The sequence below is a fragment of the Emys orbicularis genome, chromosome 6 (assembly GCF_028017835.1).
Source record: "Emys orbicularis isolate rEmyOrb1 chromosome 6, rEmyOrb1.hap1, whole genome shotgun sequence".
In the NCBI taxonomy this organism is placed as follows: Eukaryota; Metazoa; Chordata; order Testudines; family Emydidae; genus Emys; species Emys orbicularis.
In genome coordinates this window covers 127,854,532-127,877,011 of record NC_088688.1, presented here as the reverse complement: position 1 = coordinate 127,877,011, position 22,480 = coordinate 127,854,532, and the positions used below count along the sequence as shown (strand labels likewise).

Genomic DNA, 22,480 nt, shown 5'->3' with positions numbered 1-22,480 from the left:
TCAGCTGGTTTCCCTATGTCTTTTTTTTTATACATGAAAGAAATGTTCAGTGATGGCTGTTTATTAAATAGTGTAGTTCCCCAAACCAACCAGAATAAGTGTCTTCATACTCTAGTTTTATAAGCCGTATTACTCCAGAGTTCACTATAACAAGCAGATGGGGTGCTAGGGATTGTATCCTCATTGACCAGTTGGAAAACAGCAAAAAAACAAAGCAGGATAGCCCTGAAACAGTGGACTTTTGGAATTAAAACATCCTATTTATTGGGAAGGGAGGAGCTACTTGGAACTGGGCCTAGAGTCACAGACCTTGGCAGGGTTTTGGATTAGCAACAAAACCAGGAGAGTTATGCTAGGTAAATCCTTAAAGGGTTCACTTAAATGCATTACTAAATTACTTAAATTACTAGAGCTTTGATGTCCACTATGCAACTAGTATTGAAAAGTTCAAATCACATGTGAGTAACTTTGCAGAAATATGTTATACCACAAATAATGAATAAACTAATTTTTTTCAAATCCAGATAACTTTACAGAAGATTTGTTGAACCAACATGATGAGGAAGTTATGAAAATGAAACTCCTTTATGAGAAAAACAAGGCTTTATATGATGGCATTGCTAAATGGGAAGCTACCTGGAAACAGTTCATGGAGTTGGAGGTACCAGTTACTGAAAATTAGTTTACACTAAGGCCTTGCTTGAGCAAGGGTAGTGATGCCACTAAGTGGAAGAATTGTGTATTGCAACTTAAATCGACGGGGCACAATTTCTAAAGAGCAGTGGACTGATGATAAACAACATCAGCAAAAAAAGGCTGTTGGGTTGGGGAAAAGGCTATTGGGGTTGGAAAATCAGGTCAAGTAAATGTACAAAATCTGAACAGCTACAAAAGTGACTGTTCATAATAACTTTCAGAGGGAGTCTAAGTAGAATTCCCATTAAAGATGGGCAATCTTTGGGGATAGCATTCTACTTAGTGAGATTTAGCTTTTGACTTCATGATATCAAAATAACCCCAGTGGTATGTCAGTTGTAGGTCCTATTTATCCATGCTAAACTTAAGGGAAGCTGGATGACATGTCAGTGTTTGACACATGTCAACATTTGTTCAAGTGCAAGTTGGTATCTAAAGCATTTTGGGTGTTAGTTTTACAAGACCCTGTTTAGGAGTGTTGTCAGCACATGTTTTTGGCAAATAACTAATCTGAGAAATCTTAATTTTCATGGTGCACTTAAGAATCTTTCTTCATTACACTGAATATATTTTAATTTTTTTCCCAAAGAGGGCAAGTGCTGTCAATTAATATTGCTATTAAAAGACCTTTTCTCCTTTAATTTTTCTCTTATGACTCATTGAGGCAGCCTGTTGCCACTTACAGCCATCTGGGCTCGAACAATTTCCAAGCACCCTTGTCTCATGTTGATGTAAATACTGTGTGTTAGTGCTGAGGAAATAGCTTTCATTCTTTTGTAGCAGACTAAATGATGACTCCCAAGTCATCACTGATGATCTCTTCAGAGAAAGGAGATATTTTGCTGATCATTCCTGAAATAATGGATTGAATAAGTGAAACTTCCCTGGCATTGAGTACAGAATAGCCTGTTTTGTGGGAAATGTAATGAATTATATTACTACTTAGTGTTGCTCCTGAAGGCCCTTTGCCATTCTGGAAGGGAAAAAAAAAGGCTTGAAGTATATGTTCACATTTCAATAAATTTATTTTGTTCAGAAAAAATCCACAAATCCAAACAGATTAGTTAACAGAGGTGGCACTCTATTGAAAGAAGAGAGAGAACGCTCAAAGATCCACAAGCTGTTAACAAAGGTAAGCCCTACCACAGCTAGCATGTATGCACTCTTGAAATTAAGAGTTAAAATTCAGTCGTTTCAATACAATATAGGCAAACTTGTCTGAGTTGATGGAACATAATATGCTATTGTTATAGTTCTCTCTTAGTAGGCTGGATGCTGAGTCAGTTCATTTGTCATGTGATAGATCTGATTTCCGTAACACTCCAGAAATTCTTATGCTTAAGGGATAGAAACTGAACTAAATACAATTCCTTCTAATGATGTTGATCCACTTTTGTGGTGATGGTCACCCTTAAACATACTTAAGTGTGAACAAACTTTAGTATTTAATGCTTAGACACTCTTTTTAGATGCTAAAAAGAACCCCACTCAGCAGCCTACAAGGGAGCGTCAGCCTTCAAGCTGTAAACTGCCTGCACAATACTAAACGCCTGTTCAAGGAGTCAATATGGGTGTCAATTAAATGTCACTTTGCTGGGTAACACTTTGTAAAACATCTATCCTGAACTACTGAAACTTCTGATGCTCATCCTCAGTCTGTCTGATATGCAGCAGCTAAATTCATGCTCTGGCAATGTCCAATCCTTCATTTACCTTGAATGGTTCCAGGTCTTTCTCCACCTCATATTTCTTGGAGTTTTTTTAGCTAGCACAATATAAGGCAAATGAAAAGGCCTGGAACTGTGCTTTTAGCCTCACAGTGAGGCAGGACTTGAAATACTTTAAAAGGATATAGTCAGCATGTTTTTGAGTATTACACCTACTGGTTCTACAAGCAGTACCTAACATTAATATAATTAAAATATTTGAGAAAAATCTGTTCAGTTTTGTTCAATTGTGAAGCATTTGAACAAAACTAAACAGTACTGCGCTTGCTTAAATCTCTGTCAATTTGTAGTTTTACAATCACTACTATTTTAGAAGTATTTCTCTTTCCACCTGCTGTGTGGCAGTTGCACATAATTATATAGGTATATACCACACAGCAGGTGGAAAGAAAAATACTTCTAAAATAGTAGTGATTGTAAAACTATCAATTGACAGTTTTAAGCAAGTGCAGTACCTGAAGGAACCTGTTTCTACCTCTCTGAAACTAATCAGTCCTCAAGCTGACTGTCCTAGCTGGTCAAATGGATAGTGAAATACAGACAAACTACCTTTTTTTTTTTCATTTGCAAACTTAGTTGGGAGAAGATCTGAAAAGGAGCATTGAAAGCTGGGAAAAAGAACAAGGTTGCAACTTCCTGATCAAGGGTCAAAGGTTCCTGGACTACATGGCAAATCAGTGGGAACAGCACAAACTTAAAAAGGAACAAGAGAGAGTGAGTTTGTTTTTTCTTAAAAGTAGACAAGGGATTGGTGTTACGCTACAGTAGAACCTCAGCATTACAAACACCAGAGTTATGAACTGACAGGTCAACCACACACCTCATTTGGAACCAGAAGTATGCAATCAGGCAGCAGCAGAGACCAAAAAAGCACCAATACACTACAGTACTGTGATAAATGTAAATTACTAAAAAGCTGTAGGGAAAGGTGTTTTTTTTGTTTGTTTGTTTGTTTGTTTTTAAGGTTTGACAAGGTAAGGAAACTGTTTCTCTGCTTGTTTCATTTAAATAGAGTTAAAAGCAGCATTTTTCTTCTGCATAAGTAAAATTTCAAAGCTATATTAAGTCAATGTTCCTTTGTAAACTTTTGAAAGAATAACCATAACGTTTTGTTCAGAGTTATAATCTCCATTCCCAAGGTGTTCATAACTCTGAGGTTCTACTGTATTTTCAATTAATTTTAACATAATTCGTCATACTGGCTATCTCCAAAGACCTGGCCTTCATGAAGTAATAAGTGATGGAGGGGCTTTGGTGGGGTAACATCTAGCCAAATACAGTGTGTCAGGCAAACATCTGTGTGAATAGCATGTTGTTGGTGCTGTTAGAATACAAATTATGCACGCCCTCGCACCCTTGAATGTTTAATTTAGATTTCTTGATGGGAAATGTGGACCCTAGGGTACTGGGAGTTTCTGCTGCCACCCTGTTGGCTTCAGACCAACAGGTTATTTGAGACGCCCCTTGTTTAACTGTGCAGCAGCTTTGTAATCAACTGCTGTTAAAAGGTTCAAGTCATTGATGAATGTGATCCAATTGTTAAGTGAAGAATTAGGGTAGGATTTTCAAGAGCTCTTCTCTCATTGAAGTCAATCACATGCCTTATTGCCTCAGCTGATTTGCCAACACGCCTAGTAGCAGTCTGGGGTAGCCAGCTTCCAAACAGCTATAGCAACCAGCTTCTGGACCAACGTGGCCTCCTTCATATGGGTATCCTGACTATGGAGGAACATGGAAAGCTGCTCCAAGCTCTAGAAACGTCACTTTATTCACATGAAAGTTCTGCACCCACTGCTGGTCATTCCAGGTCTGTGATCCCAACAGTCGTTTTTTGTGGCTGTAATGCAGAAGCACCAGGCTACATAGGGGGCATCAACAGATATATTGAGAGTCACGAGCAGCACTAGCCAATTGGATTCTGTCACATTTGTATTGTCATCCTCTACCAGGTGCATTTGGTGGGTCTGAAAATGCTATGTCCACCAGCATCCAATGGATGCTTCCCGACAGGAGTGAAAGCGCAAGCCAGACACGTTTTTCAAATAGTGCCTCATTTTCATGTTGCTGGCTCCAGTTGCTGAGTGTGTGCACAGCCAAAAAATGCTCAGCTGGATGTGGTAGTGTGCTGCAACAACTTCTAGTAGTGCCACATGGGATGGACAGTCACGTTTTTTCCATAGTGCACCATGAACCAAGGGCCAGAGCAGCTACAGCTGGGGAAGGCGCTAAGAAGCCTGAGTGAGGCTGGTTTGACTTGACTCTGCATAGTGCATTGTGGGTGTGTGACTGTGCATGTGTGTTCAGATTCTCAGAAATTATAAACCAAGGGTGAGTAATCAACGTGGGTACTCCAGGTCAGGCTCAGAAACATCGAGCCGACGGGGTCAAGTCCCACAGACTTATGCTGACATTACTGTGTAGACATAGTCAAGTCATAATTGGAAAATTTTAGTGAGTTAGTACACTCCTTCAATATACCTACCAGTGAAATAAAATTCAAGTCTTTTGTATTGCAGTTGACAAAGAAGGAAGATTCTGCAGTTCTGAAAACACCCATGAAAAGGCATGCTGGCTCAACCACTCAAACTCCCCTTAAGACAAGGAAGGCAAGTATATGGTCTTTTGAAACATACAGTAGAATCTCAGAGTTACAAACACCAGAGTTACGAACTGAGCAATCAACCATGTACCTCATTTGGAACCCGAAGTGCACAATCAGATAGCAGCAGAGACCAGAAAAAGCAAATACAGTACAGTACTGTGTTAAACATAAACTACTTTAACAAAAGGAGGGGGGGGGTAAAAATATTTGACAAGGTAAGGAAACTGTTTCTGTGCTTGTTTCATTTAAATTAAAAGCAGCATTTTTTTCTGCATAGTAAAGTTTCAAAGTTGTATTAAGTCATTGTTCAGTTGTAAACTTTTAAAAGAACAAACCTAAGATTTTGTTCAGAGTTACGAACATTTCAGAGTTACAAACAACCTCCATTCCTGAGATGTTGGTAACTGAACAAAATCTTATGCTTGTTCTTTTAAAAGTTTTTATAACTGAACAGTGACTTAATACAGCTTTGAAACTTTACTATGCAGAAAAAAAAATGCTGCTTTTAATTTAAATAAAACAAGCACAAACAGTTTCCTTACCTTGTCAAATCTGAGGTTTTACATTATAGAGACAATGCAGTTTCCTTACCTTGTCAAATCTGAGGTTCTACATTATAGAGACAATGACAAATATCCATAGGGAAAAGGGTATTATGGATTTCCCTTTTCCTGGCTTCTGCCATTAATATTTCATGCAAGTAACTTCTAGGTCAGTTCTGAATCAAATTGCCTTACGTCAGCTGGTGCTCTCCCAGACAATTGTCACTTGTCTCCTTGCTTTTTCAGAAAGATGAAGGAAAAAGGCACTGGCTCAAACTTTTTTCTAGTTGTTGTTTAAAATTGGTATATTCTGTTGTAATTATAGATACCATTGTAATCGATGCTTAATTTTAAAAAGCTGCAAAAGTATTTGAAAATGTGAGTAGGACTGCATCGTTCATGGAAGGAAATCATAAGAATTCATTCCTACTCCTTAATTAGGAGATAAAAATGAGTTTGAAAAAGTCTCTGTAAAACTGAGACCCTATTCCTAGGGGACAATTGGAGTTCAGTCTTAGCAACTTTGAGCCATCATATATTACTGTTTTCTTCTGATAGCTGTGCCAGCTTTGGAGTGCGATGGGAAAGTGAGGTTCATTGCTTTGTTGGGGATGAGTGAGCTAGAAAAGGGACAGATTTACTGGAGACCTTCAAGTTGTTGGCAGGATTGGTGGTTTAAAGAAGCAAAACTACGCAAACTTAATATAGTCTAGGTTTGAAATGGCAGGAAGCCAGTAATGGATGGGGCATCAGGCATAGCTTCTCTGGAGAAAAGCTGTACAGCAGTTCTGTATTTAAACAAAACTTGGCATACCTTCTAGAAACTAGTCTGAAATGTTTTGTCACCTCATAGATGCTGCTGGAATTAAAGGTCAGCATGCCCTTTACTAGCCTAACTTTTGTGTATTTAATGTTAGAAATCTGAAGCGTCTCATTTTTAACCTTTAGTTACATGGAGTCTCAAATTTAACTGTGCTGCGGGCAGCCAGCTGCATCAGTCTGACCAGCACAGGTACTGCAGCTGTTGCCAGAACACCCATTCCAGTTTGTAAGGTGAGTTAAGCTCTTGGATTGATTCTACTGTAGTTATTGTCAATAATAAAAGCCCTTCTTGTGGGCCCAGAATAAATGGTACTATCCCTATTTTTATGCAGGGCTCAAGCCCTGAACATTTGTATATGTGTACACATACATAAAACTTGAATATGAACTACAAAGGTTTGACTGAACTTATTTTTCCACTTTAACAATCATGTAATTTTTCTGGCAAAAGTGTTCAGTGTTTATAAAGCCATACTAGAAACAAACTGCTATTCAGTTAAACCTCAACTTTCACTCTGTTAAAGTGGAGACTACAAATGTTTGGTAAATGGTTATGAAAACCTCCAGTTCACCTTTAAATTGACTTCTCTTGAAGTTCCAGCATTTACTGTCTTCTTATACCCTTTCTTTCCTTTGTCTTGTAACTTGCACACAACCAAGATTTAATCTGTGCTGTCAAAGAAAAGCAATCTCTATGACTAGTGAGAAAAATAATTCCAGGGGGAAATGATCCATGGTATGAGTTGTGTCAGAACCAACCTGGTCAGTTGTCGTTTGTCTAATTGCTGGATGGGTGACTTCACATCACATTTCAAGAACCTATTCAGGGTACATTCCATTGCATGTAACCATCAATCTTCCACATGTAAGTTCTTTGGAAAGTACAAATGGTAACGTTTTCCCTCAACCAAGCACACTAGTGGTAGTATTGCGTAGGAGTGTTGGACTTAATATCTTATATAAAAGTTAATTTCTATGGGAGGAGCAATAAGCGACACATCCATTTTTTTTTCAACAAGTGAGGGAGCAGTAGGTCAAACTTGACAGTACTTCTTCAAATAGAATGGTTCCATTTTTTAGTTTCATTACTTTAACTTATCAAACTGGCTTCCAGTGCTCTAGAATGCTACCAGTGTGACTGTCTGCACATGTAGAGGAAGCAGAGTTCTCTATTCCCCTCTCCAGTCTTCTGGGTCTTGAGGTTATAAAAATATTGAAGTTGGGGATATAGAAGTAACCACATCCATTCTTGGACCAGGACAAGTGGATGTTTCTTCCAAACTTCTTGATTTTCCCAGAAGGACTTAAATATTCTAATGGAAACTTTCAGGCCACAAAGCCAGAATCCAAGTGCATTCCTTACAGAATTATAAACTTAAAGAAAATCTTTCTGTATTATCAACTCTTAACAGGCAAAATATAGACTTTAAAAGACTAATATTTGTGATGAACGAGTTGAGATTAATTGGAAAGTAGAAAACTTTTTTTTCCCCTTTTTGGAGTTAAAAATTGACCACCTCTTTCCTCATCCTTAGCCAGCACTCAGTCCCAAATGACTTAAATTCTAGTATGTGGAGCAGCTGCTGTGAGCGTCCCTGGGAAAAAATATGAATTCATATTTTACGCTACAAGTTAACTGTCAAGATCAATGAATGCCTCCATTATGAGAAAAATTACAGATAAGGAAACTAGCTCTTAATGCTAACGTTAATACAGGCTTTGATCTTAAACATTAATGGCTATCAGGCAGCTGCTTTTGGTCAAATTGAAGTGGTCTGGTTGTCAAGAGGATTATTGAATAAGCTGACTGAACTTTCTAGCACTTCCTGCTTATAGTCGTATTAATGGGAGCAGCATGGTTAAAGCCCCTTCACTGGGTAAGAATTGATAGAAGTCAAACCCTTACTGCAGCATAAGGGAATGTAACACCAAAGATCTGAGTCACCCATGCCACTTCATAGATGCATGTTTTACAAGGTTCATTATGAATGCATATAAAAGGAGAGAGGAAGGATGGCCTTTATGGTTAAAACACTGAAAAGTCTCAACCTGGATTCAATTCCTAGATCTGTTGCAGACTTCTTCTGTGACCTAGGGCAAGTTACTTAATCACTTTGCCTCGATTGTCATCTGTAAAATGGGGTCAAGTATCAGAGGGGTAGCCGTGTTAGTCTGGATCTGTAAAAAGCGACAAAGAGTCCTGTGGCACCTTATAGACTAACAGAAGTATTGGAGCATAAGCTTTCGTGGGTGAATACCCACTTTGTCAGACGCATGTGGTGGAAATTTCCAAAGGCAGGTATAAATATGTAGGCAAGAATCAGTCTTCTGTTAGTCTATAAGAATCTAGATTGATTCTTGCCTGCATATTTATACCTGCTTTTGTAAAATGGGGGTGTTTTCTAAAATAGGGATATTAGTGACATAAAGGCCAGTAACAAAAGTTTAAATTAGGCTAGTTTTTGCTCTGAATTATTAATGTGTATTTAATGATAAAAAGTAACTGAGCGGATTCTCCACCTGATGATTCTACATCTTCTTGGTCAGAGATCTGGTACTTTTTAATCAAGGTTGTACGTAATCTGTAGTAGAAAAGCTCACTAGACATAATGACATTACATTTTGCAGACACCATCTAAAAGCACACCACCAGATTCCCTGCAGCCAGCACGATTACAAGAGGGCAAAGAAAACCAGCAACCCAGCAAATCAAACAATCAATTCAGCTATTTAGACTTCACGGTATGTCTTATTTTTGTCTGGTGACTTAAATATAGTCTAATTTTAGAGAGGTGAGTAGAAAACTGACTAGATTTGGATGAGATTAGGTGGTGGGCATATAGCAAACTGCACTTTTAGATATTTTAAACTTATCCAAGGGACAGGAAACTAAATTCTCAAATTCTATGCCACTTTGAGGAATCTAACAAATTCTGTTTTAAAGCTATTGTCCAGAGAACTCTCAGTTCAGGGTTACCCAATAGATATTGAGAGTAGGGGGGTCCAGATTCCACAGCTAATCGAGGACTAACCAGGGAGTAAGGAGTAACAGGAAGCTGGACAGAAAGGGTAGCTATAGATAGGAACTTTGACAGTATGGAACTTCTGGAGCAGGGGATTTACGGATTTATTTTATTATCTGTCTTCATATCTCAAACATGGGTTTTGTTAAGATGGCTTTCTGGTGAAAACTAAAATCTGAGCAGCATGAGGGAAATGTAATGACTTCCAAGGTTTTGGCTTATTTAGGGGATAACAAATGCATTTCAGTTCAGAAAATACACTGAAATTGAGTCCTGGAAGCAAGGCAGCAACAACTGAGCTCACTAATCAGAAAAAGGGTTTGGTGGAGGGATGTTACTGTTAGCTCTAGTGAATAGACTGGGCTGTCTTAGTAGTGGGATGGAAAACAAGCAGTAATGCTGTTGTGTAAGGCAGTTGTTAAATCTTCTTAGGAATATATGGTATTGGTCACCATATCACAAATAGTATTACTGCATCCTCAACTGCAGAGTTGGACAAAAGTCCAGGTCAGAAAAACACAAGGAAAGGATCAAAAGAGGGTACTCTAACTGGATAAGCCAGCAACAGGTGACTTTTAACAGCTGTATTAAATCATAAATGAGTAAGTTCTTCAATAAGAACACAAATCAAGGGAAATGGGGGGGGGGGTTTCGGGGAAATCAGGCTGGGCCCACTTCATTTAAACAACAAAAATACATTCAGTAAAATATTGGTGAAGGGAAGTGAGGTAGGCTAAGTTTGAAAGAAGCATAGACTTCCTTTTGCAAGAGACAACTGAGAAGTATGGTAAAGCAGGAAGATGGGGTTGTCCTACCTAGATCACTTTAATTGGGTGAGTGTACCACTGAGTGTGCTGTGATTATATAGTAATGTTGTCTTGTTACTACTTAATCTACCTAACAATTTCTTAAATATTTTCAGAAAGATCTTTCAAAGAAAACTAGCAATACCAGTGGGATTTTCAACTCTACAGTAAATGAGAACAGATATTAAGGAACCTGCTGCTGCACCCTCTGAAATGCCGGGGTAACTCATTTTTTTTGTGGCACTTGAGCTCTTTTAACTATTTTCATAGACGGAAGAGAAGACGACTTACACTGTACCCTTGATGCCAGTGCCTTGACTAACTCCGGCTATCGAATTGGCACATGCAGCAAGTCGAAAGGATTTATGTGGCACCACAATTGTACCTTGAACTCTATTTCCTAGCTAGAAAATAAAAATAGAAAGTAGCACTTAAAAGTAACATGTTGAATTAGTGAAGTCTTTAAAATACTCCAACCAAACATCTGCAAGTCTTAGTCTACAGTTCAAGTATTTACCTTGTCTTTCTTTATCGGTGGGGCTGCATGATATTGAACTGGCTCATTTTGTTTTACTGATGAACATTTGTTTTTTTTCTAGAGTGCTAACAATCCTTTTTTTAAAAAAAATATTTATATTCAAGCCTTTGAACTGTCTCAACTCTTTCATGAAGTTCAGATTTGCAGGTTTCATATACTTAATTATTCTGTCTAATTGTTTTAGCCTGTCGCGCAATTAACTCTCAAGCCTTGTTGCTTTTTAAGCAAGCCTTGCAGGCAATTATGAAGCAAGGGGGGGAAAAAAAAAAACCTTAGTTGAAATGAAGTGATCACAATCCCTAATCATCTGAACTGTTCAATGCAACTTTGTTTACTTTCTCTTTTACTTTATCGTATTAATATCATGTCTTGAACTGAAAATGTACCTTCACATTAGTGAGTAAACCGTCTGAACTGCTGTGAGGAGATCTGGATAATATTGGGGCTAGAATAAAAATGTGTGTTTAAATATTTCTTATTGTATATAGTGTGATTGTGAAAAGCAATTGAAATAATAAAAAGATGTGTGTTGTGCTCTTAAATAAAAAGCTGCACTAGTCAAGATGTCTGTTTTCAATGGGATACCACTTCCTGGTTCTGAAGAAAATCTCATGCGTCTACAGTATTTGCAAAACACATTTTGTTGTTTTGTATGCTGTTTTGTAACTCAAAGGGAACAGCTGGCATTCATAAATTAAAAATAGTAATTTGTCTGAGAAGGAGCCATTTCATGGTGCATTAGTAAACTTTAAAAACAAATTTGGAAACTGATCAATATTTAATTTTACTCATGCTGTGAAATTTGTTTTTCTTGAAGTAGAATACTTCAAAAACAACGAGGAGTCGGGTGACAGCTTAAAGACTAACAGATTTATTTGGGCATAAGCTTTTGTGGGTAAAAAACCCCACCTCATATGCATGGAGTGAAAATTACAGATTCAGACAGGGTGGATTTGCTTTAAATACACTATACATTTTTTTAAGTGATGTATTTTGAAAACTTTTCAGATTAGTTTTACAGCTATATCATAATGAAGGATTGTTTGGTTATTTCATTTACCAAAGGTAATTGAAGCAGATAGTTCACCTCCCAATGACTTCATAATTATCTCCAATTCAACATGTTAATCATTAATATTTGGAGGATTTTCTTGCCAAGCTGTATTAGGAGGAGAACATCACCAGACAGACATTTTAAATTGTTTTATTTAACTAAAACAACAACGTTGTATATTCTGGATTTTTTTCTTCAACAGCAAACATTTTAACAAAACAAGCATATGAATTTTTGAATTTAGTTAAATATTCAAGTTTTTTAAAATCAGGTTTGTTTTTGTTCAAATTGTTTATATTTTTAAAAAAAACTTAAATCGACTATGTCAGCCAGGTCAACATGAGAAACTTAAAATATTGGCTTCTACAGCTAATTCAGTCGTCTTCACCTTCATTTTCCTGTTTGATCATAATCTGAAAAAGAGAAACAAGCTTTCCTGCTTTTTCAGGTCCCAAACGATTTCTCAATTTGGAATGAATTAGTCCAAAGGAAGAAAATATTCTTTCTACACCGGAAGAAGCTACTGCTGTTAAAAGTGAGATTATCACTTCAACAGTCTCTGAATCCAAGTGCTGAAGTGACTTCCACCAGTTCACTGGTGTGACTTTCTTTAAAACACCATCAGCAAACATATATTTCTTGAACGGTTCACCCTTAGCTCTGAAGTCGATTATAGTTGGTATTATGGAGGGATGATTGCTGGATGTCCATGTCATAGCCAGCTCCTCCTCTTCAGCAGTTAAGGTTTGACCCTGGTACCAAGTATTGAGAATATTTGCAAGAAAATGAGCTGGAGATAGTGCTTGTCCCATTCGTTTTTTTAATGCTTGTAATTTAACTGTCACTGCATATTTCTTTTTTTAAGAACAACAGGAGTACTTGTGGCACCTTAGAGACTAACAAATTTATTAGAGCATAAGCTTTCGTGGGCTACAACCCACTTCTTCGGATGCATAAGTGGGTTGTAGCCCACGAAAGCTTATGCTCTAATAAATTTGTTAGTCTCTAAGGTGCCACAAGTACTCCTGTTATTTTTGCGGATACAGACTAACACGGCTGCTACTCTGAAACCTGTCGTTCTTTTTTTAAGATTTCACTCAGTTCCTTCCAAATTTCAACAGCATCAGCAATAAAAGCTATTTCCCTGCATTTTGTTCAAGGCTACAGAAATAGGCTTCAGGGTACTCAGCATGTGTTCAACATTTCTCTTAAGCCCAGTGTTGAGAACTTTGGCTGTGACAGTGCCATCTATTTGTTCACAATTTTGTTCACAAACTGTCATCAGATTAGGCCAGTTCTTGATATAGTGCTCCAAACAGTCCACTACTGAGTTCCATGGCACGTCTTGTGGGAGAGTTAGCTTGGATCCTCCCACTTTTTTCAGAGCAGCTGCTGCAAAAGTGGTTGTTATGGAAGTATTTTGCAATTTCAACAACATTAGCCTTTATTTCTGGAACACTGAAGTCTTTGGCTAGGAGGTGCATCAAATGAGCACTGCAACCGTATGTTAGCTTGGGGCTCTCTTCTAAATAATTTCTTCTCATCTTGGATATATTTGCAGCATTGTCTATGACCAAGATGCATACTAGATATTTGAATTTTTTTTTCACGGTTTGTTCTAGCTTTTACTGCTGCTACTTGTAAGTATTCTGCTGTGTGCGCATTTCCTGATGGATCAATTGTTTCGGTAAGGAAGACATTCCCTTCTTCTGTTGTCACACAAGCACATACAACAGGATCATTGTGGACACTGCTCCACCTATCAAGACTCAGGTTAACAATTTCACCCTCTAGACCAGGGGTCGGCAACCTTTCAGCAGTGGTGTGCCGAATCTTCATTTATACACTCTAATTTAAGGCTTCGCAGGCCGGTAATACATTTTAACGCTTTTTAGAAGGTCTCTCTATAAGTCTATAATATATAACCAAACTACTGTTATATGTAAAGGGTGGCCTGCTGGGACTCCAGGCCCGAAAGCAGGATGAGCAAGGGCTGGAAACCAAGATTGGCAGCTGAGGTGAGTGGAGTAGGTGGCTGGTAGGCCTGAGCAGGGCTGGAGGCCTGGACCCTGTCTGCAAGGGAGCCTCCAACCGGAAGCAAGGTGAGTGGAGCTGCGCGGGAGAGACCCCTGCTGGCCAGGGGCCAGCAGCCAGAACCCCAGAGCAGCGACTGGCTCGCCTGCCGCCACTGGGGTTTCTGCCCCCAGCTCCTGCCAGCTGAGGTCTCAGCCCGCTGCCAGCCTGGGGTTCCTTCCCCCACAGGCCAGCAGCGGGTGCTGAATTGGACCCGCGGGGACCCCGGCTGGCAGGAGCCGGCAGCGGGAACTCCAGAGCAGGGCGGGCTGAGCAGCTCAGCCCGCCGCGGCTCTGGGGTTTTCACCGGCGGCTCCTGCCAGCCGCGGTCTCAGCCCGCTGCCAGCCTGGGGTTCCTTCCCCCCAGGCCAGCAGCAGGTGCTGAGTTGGACCCGCGGCGGGTCCCACAGGAGCCGGCAGCTGGCAGCGGGAACTCCAGAGTGGCAGCGGGGCTGAGCGGCTCAGCCCACGCCGCGTGCCAGGAAAAATCGGCACGCATGCCAACTTTGGCACGCGTGCCATAGGTTGCCGACCCCTGCTCTAGACCTTTTGCACCCTGCTCAATTTCTCTTTCATACACTTTATCCAGCAATTTGCCTGTGACATCTGCTCTGTTGGGTGGACTACATCCTGGTCCTAATGACTGAACCATGTTAATGAAGTGTGGGTTCTCAATCATACAGAGAGGACAGTTTGTTGCATAAACAAACTGGGCAATTTTTTCATCAATTACCTCTTTTTCTAATCTGCTGGTTCTTATCATAAACTTATCTATGGTTGATTCTGGATGATGGAGGGTTTTTTTTCTTTTTGCTATAGGTGATCTACTGTGGCTATGTGACATACATGATATGTCTGAAACGCTATCATTGGCAGATAACTCAAACTATAGAAGATGATTGTGATCTTAAAGGTGGATAGTCTTCAGAATCCTGTATGTTGAGGATGGATTCTCCTAATTAAATAACTGCATTGACTTATTTTGTTTATTACCATACTGCTCATTTAGTATTACTCATTGCATTGACCGACAGTACTACTTTAAAGGTGAAGTTGTACAAGGAAGATCTGCCTATTTCAGCTGTTTATTTTTTATTACATCTGCATCTAAAATTGATAGTGCCATAGAGTAACAACTATATTTTTTGCTCAAACATGAGAATTCAAGAATAGTCCAGAAGGAAGACAGGCAGTCCTTAAGAAAAGTATGAAATAAAAAAGTTTACCAACCTGAAGATCCTTCATGTTCAGACATGTTCCTTTTATCATCTTTAATGCAGCTTCTTCCTGAAAAGGAACACTTCTCATGATGTTGTTTCATTCGGGCAATCAGGCCTTGCATTTTTGTTGTTGCACTGTTTGCATTTTGCATGCTTGCCTGTCTTACCCACAGGTAGAGGAACTTCATTAAAATATTCCCAAACTGGGTTTCTCTTACGGCCTGCTGCCATTATAGGTTTTCCGTTCTAGTGAGAGAATGGTATGGTAGATCTCAAGTCAATGAAGGCTATACTCAGAAAGACATCAACTTCTAGAATATGCTGCTCAAACAGTTTCACTTTTGTTTCTACTGCCTGTCCCTCCCTTCTCACATTTATCTCCAGACTTCTTCTCCTTGTCCAGATCTATTCTGCCCCCAACAATCTTCTATTCATTGAACTTTTTGAAACTTTGTTCTTTTATAGAGAGGTAAGGGATTGACTCCGTGTACACAAATTTGCAGAGACAATAGGGTTGAGGTCTGTTATTTCTCACCTCTATATATTTATTTATTTTAAAAACATTTTTGCTGTTAACAAGCATATTATCTTTGGAGACACAAATCCACAGTTTGAGAACTGCAAAACTAAGCATCTCTGATCGTATCTTCTAGACTGAGCACTGTGTCCCATTGGATAGATAGAAAGATTAACCTAAAGAATCTATACAGAAGCCCCTGGAAACCCATAAGATTGGGTCCCTAATCCATGAATTTTTGGAACGCATTTACAAAACTTTTCTTAAAGTTTACATCAATATATTGTCTCATACTATAGAATTAGAATTTATAATCCCTATTCCATGATGAGATATCTTTGAGCTATAATGTATCTTAATTAAAACTATCTTTAGATTGCTTTTTGAGGAAAAAAAACATTTTATCAAAAAAATCTGATTTAAATTAAAAATTGATTTAAAAAAAAATCATTGATTTGTATCCACCCTGCATACAGGCATAAATATACTGTTACATGAAGAGAAGGGAATTACCTTACAAGTGGAGAACCCGTGTTGACAAGGCCAATTCAGTCAGGGTGGATGTGGTCCATATCCCAATAATTGATGAGGAGAGGTGTCAATACCAAGAGAGGGAAAATTGCTTTTGTAGTGAGCCAGCCACTCCCAGTCCCTATTCAAGCCCAAATTAATGGTGTTAAGTTTGCAAATGAATTGTAGCTCTGCAGTTTCTCTTTGAAGTCTGTTTTTGAAGGTTTTGGTTGGTTGGTTTTTTTTGAAGGATGGCTACTTTTAAATATCTGTTATAGAATGTCCAGGGAGATTGAAGTGTTCTCCTACTGGCTTTTGTATGTTACCATTCCTGATGTCTGATTTGTGTCTATTTATTCTTTTATGTAGAGACTGTCCGGTTTGGCCAATGTACATGGCAGAGGGGCATTGCTGGCACATGATGGTATATATCACATTAGTACATGTGCAGGTGAATGAGCCCCTGATGGTGTGGCTGATGTGGTTGGATCCTATGATGGTGTTGCTCCAGTAGATCTGGGGACAGAGGAGGCAACAGGGTTTATTGCAAGGATAGGTTCCTGGGTTAGTGTTTCTGTGGTGTGGTGTGTAGTTGCCGGTGAGTATTTGCTTCAGGTTGGGGGGCTGTCTGTAAGCAAGGACTGGCCTGTCTCCCAAGGTCTGTGAGAGTGAGGGATCATTTACCAGGATAGGTTGTACATCGTTCATGATGTGCTGCAGAGGTTTTAGCTGGGGGCTGTTCGTGATGGCCAGTGGTGTTCTGTTTTAAAAGCAACGTGGACTTCAGTTTGTCTCCATTTGCTTTCTATCAAAGTGACCTTTAGTTGCCATCTCCTCTCCTAGGTGCACAGGGGAACTGACTCCAGTAGCCACAGAACTCAACGGCACAATTTTAAACTTGTTACTAGATTTCATTCCTGAAGCTTTCAGAATATAAATCAAACTACTATCCTCTCCTTGCAACCCACTAACTCCTGTGCACAGGGATATTTGCAGTCTAGTTAAGAGGACTATCTAATTTTATTTAACCCCCCCCCCACAAAGCTTTTATTAAAGTCCAAACCTAGTGTTCTAAATGAGAAACAAGAGCTTAAGAGCTTCTAAATCATGCGATGGGTTTAAAAAACTATCAATATGTCCAACAGAGGAAAAGCAAGCTTTCTCCTGCAAACATCTGCTCACAGACCCTGAGGCATAGCTATTTCTTAAGCAAAGAAGGCTGGGGGGTGGGAGGGGATAACTGATTTTATGTAAGGTATCCTAATTAAACCGCTTTCATCTATGTTAGGAAAGTCCCCGTGGCTGAGGAGGGGTTGGTATTGGATGCAGCTGAAGTTCTTGAAATGATGCTGAACAATTGGTACCTACAGTTGGTATCAGCTAGTTCTGCTGAGGCCCCTCAGCACAATGGGCAATTTTCCTAGTGTCAGCATTCTGACTAGACGTATCCTGCTCCAACGATGCAGATTCTTGGTTATGGAGCTCTCCAGACTTCAGAGAAGCCCATTGCAAGTAGTACAATGACCGCACTTAGGCTTACTGTCTGGAATCTTGCTTTGTAGGATGGCAGAAGAGGACTTGTACAAAAAAGGAAATAAAAGCTGTAGCAGTCTGATCCTTCATATTCTGCTTCCCTCACATTGAATAATGCTTCCTTTTCTACACGCAACTTTTTGCTTGTGGGATGAGTTTTCATAAGCATCTAAGGGCTATATTATACTTGCTGGAGGCTGCAAGGATCTCACACTTCTAATGTGCCGGGGCTCAGAGCAGGCATAATCATGTGAGGTGGAGACAGGGGCAGGTGCTGACTCTCCCCAAGTGGCAAGGTGCCAGGCAGGGCTGGCTGAAGTCCTGTCTGCTGGGAGGTACACGAACTACAGCTTGGGGCCATGCACTCTTGCACTCAAAAGGCATTATGCTTTTTGAAGGCGTAAACTGCACCGCTGCTGAGCGTTTGCAACTTCCATGGACTTGAACTGGAGCTACGGGCTGCTTATCGCCGTGGAAAATCAGGCCCATAAAATGTTTCCAAGCACCATAGCTGAGGCAGTGTTCCGCCACTTCCTCTCCAGTGTTGTTCAGTTTAGGAGCCAGAAATGAGCCAGAAATTTTCAACTTCCTCTTTACAAGACCAAAACCAAGAGATTGGGGGAGTGTGGTTTTCAGTCTCTCCTGAAAATGACAGTCTGTTTATCTCCCACTTCCTGATAGCACTTTGTGTAGAGGATCTCCCCTGGGATGAGGAAACAGGCATATAATAAAACTATTTAGAGGGTAAATTCCTTCTGCTTTTGTTCTAGCATTTAGCAATCAATTCAATTAGGAAGAGTTGCAAGTTTTCACACTGACTTTAAACATTAAAATATGATTCCATGACTACTGCATCAAAGGTAAAAATCAAACCTCTACTGGAGTGACCATATTCCTTGGGAACGGGGAAGAAAAGGAGGCAGGATGAACTGGTTGTGCTAATTTGGCCTAGAAAGATACTATATGTTCATATAGTAGCTTTTGTTTGCCCCTCCTATGTGATCTCATGCATTTTTAGTCAAGATCTTCCCCCTCCCTAAGTGATCTGTCTTATTTAGAATCAGCAATGCTGACACAAAAAATTAAGATTGTAGGCTTAAAAAAAAAACTTACCATACATTATTGTCCCTGTTACTGTCTGTCAAGGCATAGGAATCTACCTCCACATTAGGCCCTGGTATACTGACAGTTATAAGGATAAAAAAAATGTAGACGTTGAAGTATCTGAATTGATGATCTTTATTGCTTTTATTTGTACTTTTTTTTCCCAAAAGAAACACATTTTTCTTCTTAAATGACTGAAATTTTCTCTCTCTCCCCCCACCCCCTTCTAAAATCATGCTGCACTTGGATTACATCAACCTATATAGAGGAAGTAATTTTTTTTCTAACTGATAATTCATCTGACAGGTCAGTACCCAGCAATCAAATAAATTATGATTCTATCTGAAAGAGGATAAACCATTTTTAATTTCTTGTTTTTACTCTGAAGCTTCTGCAGTGAAATAGATTCAGGTTTGTAATACTATCTATTAAAGCAAGTAGTACAAGAATGTGTATAAAATACCATTTTATACACATTCTTGTGAAGGCTAGAAGGTGTTACCTGGGAGATAGCTGGCATAATTCAAAACAAGGCCACAATCTGTTCTATATATCAGATTGCTGTCTCTCTTCTGAATGTCTTCCCCTGCCCTCAGGTACAACAGTTGTTGGTGCTTTCTCATGGGACTGCCTTTGGTTTGTTTCTGATGTGGTCATTATGGTGGTGTTCTCAGGATATGAGCTAAGTGTTGCAGAAGATGGAAGCTACTCTAAAACAAAAGGAAAACATACTAAAATGTAGTTACTCATCCCAGGTATCAAATGCAGAAATGAAAATGTTTACTTTCTACAGTGCCTTCCATCACAGGATCTCAAAGTGCGTTGCACAAACGTCTCACCTGATACTTCCTCTGCCTGTTGAAATAGGAAGTATTTTACAGATATGACAATTGAGGTGTAGGGTAGTAAAGTGACTTGGTCCAGGCCACCCAGCACATCTGTAACAGGGATAGGAAGAGATCTCAAATCATTTGACTCCCAGCCCTTGGTGGCAGGATATTGCAGTGATAAAGTTACTTTGGAAGGCAATACAAATCGTGCATTTACTGAGCAGGCATTATATGCTTGTCCAGTTAATGCTGGTGTAGATGTCCTGAGGAAACGCATCAGTTTGTCACATTCACTTCTGACATCAAAGGTCGTGAGTCTTCCCTCAGCTAGTAAATTGCCTCTGTGCTGTTTGCAGAAGTTCTCTTCTAGAAAGCCGCCAGCCCCTCCATCTCTGAGGGTCAAATCCTCACTTGTGTGTGCAGCCATCATTGTACACAGGTTGTGATGAGTGGAGATCTGCTGCAGAATGAGGATGCAAAGGAATATTGACCAGGCCACAGAACAGCAGCAGAGCTCCCACATGATTGCTAATGTAGTCTTGTGGGCTTCCACCCCTGCAGGGAAGGGAAGGGCTATGTCGGGTGGCCGTTGTGGTGGTGCAGCTCCACCTATCACTCAGTCGCTCAGTGTGCACTGGGCAGCAGGGTATAGTCTCCAGTCCAGGCTCTCAATATCATGCTAAGAAGATGGAACCACACCAGTTTCTACTGCTTCTAGGGCCCTCTGTGCTTGTAAGTTGGGGAAGGGCAGGATTTGCCCGGTAGTATGGGTGTTTTGAATGATTACATTATGTAAGCGGGGGAATGGTCCCGCTATTGTGGGGAACTTTCCTGGCTTCTGCACTACCCCGGTGAAGTGGGCTAGTGAAAGGATCTGAGTCCTCGCTCCCACTCCCTTTACCCAGAGGCCTCCCTGCCCTTGAGGGCTCCCCTTCCACTCTCCTGTCTGGCAGAGTCCTCGTAACCCCAACAAGGCTGGGCCCAGGATTCCTGGGGGGCTCAACCCCCAACCCTGCTGTGGTCACCTAGGACAGGGGCTAGGGTGTCCCCACTCCGGGGTACTCTCTCTGCACTGGGCACCTCCCTGACCCACTGATCATTTTATACAATTTAAAGCAAATACAAGTTGTTTAATTAACAATTAATCTAAAGAAAAGAATAAGGAAAAATGGGAAAGGTTAAAGGAAAACACATCACCCCGCTTTGTGGCAGGGAACATCACACACAGTGTCTCTGGACATCAGGGCACTTTGCAGTCTGTTCCTTGTAGGTCCCAGATTTCCGTCTCAGGCCCTGGCTGTGCTGCAGGGATGCTGCGGGTTGGACACTTGAAATGGTGGTGGCCACACACCTCCGGGCTTTGAGTGGTGGGACCCTTCTTCCCAGCGTCAGCCCCCCGTCAGGTTACGGTCCCCCTCCCGGTCTGGCCTGCAAGGGCCCTTGTCTGGGGGTGTCTTTCTGTGCTGGGCCCTTTGCCCAAGGTCCCCCCTTGGCTGGCCCCACTTGCTCACCACACCTGGCTCTGTGGCTGCGGCTCTGCTCCCAGCACAGGATCTGCTCTCCCTGGGCTGCGTCTCTGGCTCTGTGGCTGCGGCTCTGCTCCGCTCCCAGCTCAGGATCTGCTCTCCCTGGGCTGCGTCTCTGGCTCTGTGGCTGCGGCTCTGGCCCCTCTGGATCTGGCACGGTTCTGCTCTCCAGCTCAGCTTGGGCCCCTGCTTTCTCCTTAGCTCGGCCCCACTCAGTCTGATCCAGGCAATTCCAGCTCACATGGAGGACGGGATCCACCCTGGCCTCCTGTCATGCTGATTAGCCTGCCCGCCCTGTCAATCAGGCTGATCTGGAGCATTGGCCTCTTCCCATTGTTCCTGGGGACTGTCAGTCTCAGGCTTCTGATTTGCCATCGACCCTTCCCCTTTTAGTGCTGGGAGCTAGCCAACCAAAACACCCCCACTGAATGTTAGTAAGGGGGCAACAGTCCCCTTACATCTAGATGTTAGTTTGGTCCCCCCAGAACATGTACCGCAGGGACAGTAGCAAAGCGAGCTAATGAGCCTTGATCTTGACCTTGAAGGCCCAACTCCAGGGATTAGAGGGTCCATGTCAGTTTGCAACGTGGCCTCCCTGTGAGGGAAGCCAATAAAGGTACTAACTAGTGCCAGTAGTGATGGTATTGTCTTGTGGTGCTGAATAACCTACTAAGAACTGAAAGAGAACAAATCGGTCTGCATTAGGCTGCCAAAAGCCATTAGACTGTAGCAACTTCAGGTCATTACCAACCAGGGCCAAATTTAAACTAATGACCTGGAGGTGAAAAATACTGGAAACATTATGGGTAACGGGATTCTTTCTCCAGCTGGGGTGACTAACCTCTAGTAGTACTGTAGATAGTATAAAACAATGGGTCTGAATCTGCCCCTTTGGAAGTCAGTGGTGAGTGTGAACAGAATTAGAGGTGTTCCTGGATATGAGAAGTTTTTATAATATGTCATCTTTTGAGTGTTAAATAATTTCTACTTACTCTTGTTCAATGTAGATCAGTGGTTTTCAAAGGGGTCGCGGAATGCAAGGCATTGGGTCGCCTTGCTCAGCACCCAGGGACCCTGGCAGCCGGCCAGTAAAAACTAATATTCCCTATCTGTTCTGACACCACGCTGCGCCAGAAATGGTCATTCAGAAGGGAAAAAGAGGAAAACTCCAAATATTTGCTATTGGATAAGCATGTTGACATTGGCATTTTCCTCTACTTGTCAAGTACCTTTGTCATAGATGTTTAAAAACGGATACCTTAATTGTTCCCCTTGGTTCTGCAGGGAGTTGTGGTGGGCTGTTGAGCTTGGACTGTGAGGACTCTGTTTTCGTTAGGCTTTGTGGACTTCCTTGAGT

The 22,480-nt window shown here is 40.9% G+C and overlaps 1 protein-coding gene across 1 annotated transcript in view; it reads left to right on the top strand.

Annotated features, from left to right (window-relative positions):
• The window catches only part of LOC135880504 (protein regulator of cytokinesis 1-like), a 40,864-nt gene extending 30,458 nt beyond the window's left edge, over window positions 1-10,406 (top strand). The window contains exons 8-14 of the mRNA XM_065406818.1: window positions 525-661; window positions 1,733-1,828; window positions 3,000-3,137; window positions 4,940-5,029; window positions 6,516-6,620; window positions 9,018-9,131; window positions 10,335-10,406. Of these exons, the coding sequence (XP_065262890.1) occupies window positions 525-661; window positions 1,733-1,828; window positions 3,000-3,137; window positions 4,940-5,029; window positions 6,516-6,620; window positions 9,018-9,131; window positions 10,335-10,406 (752 nt within the window). The remainder of the gene's footprint in view (window positions 1-524; window positions 662-1,732; window positions 1,829-2,999; window positions 3,138-4,939; window positions 5,030-6,515; window positions 6,621-9,017; window positions 9,132-10,334) is intronic.
• Window positions 10,407-22,480: the final 12,074 nt, after the last annotated feature.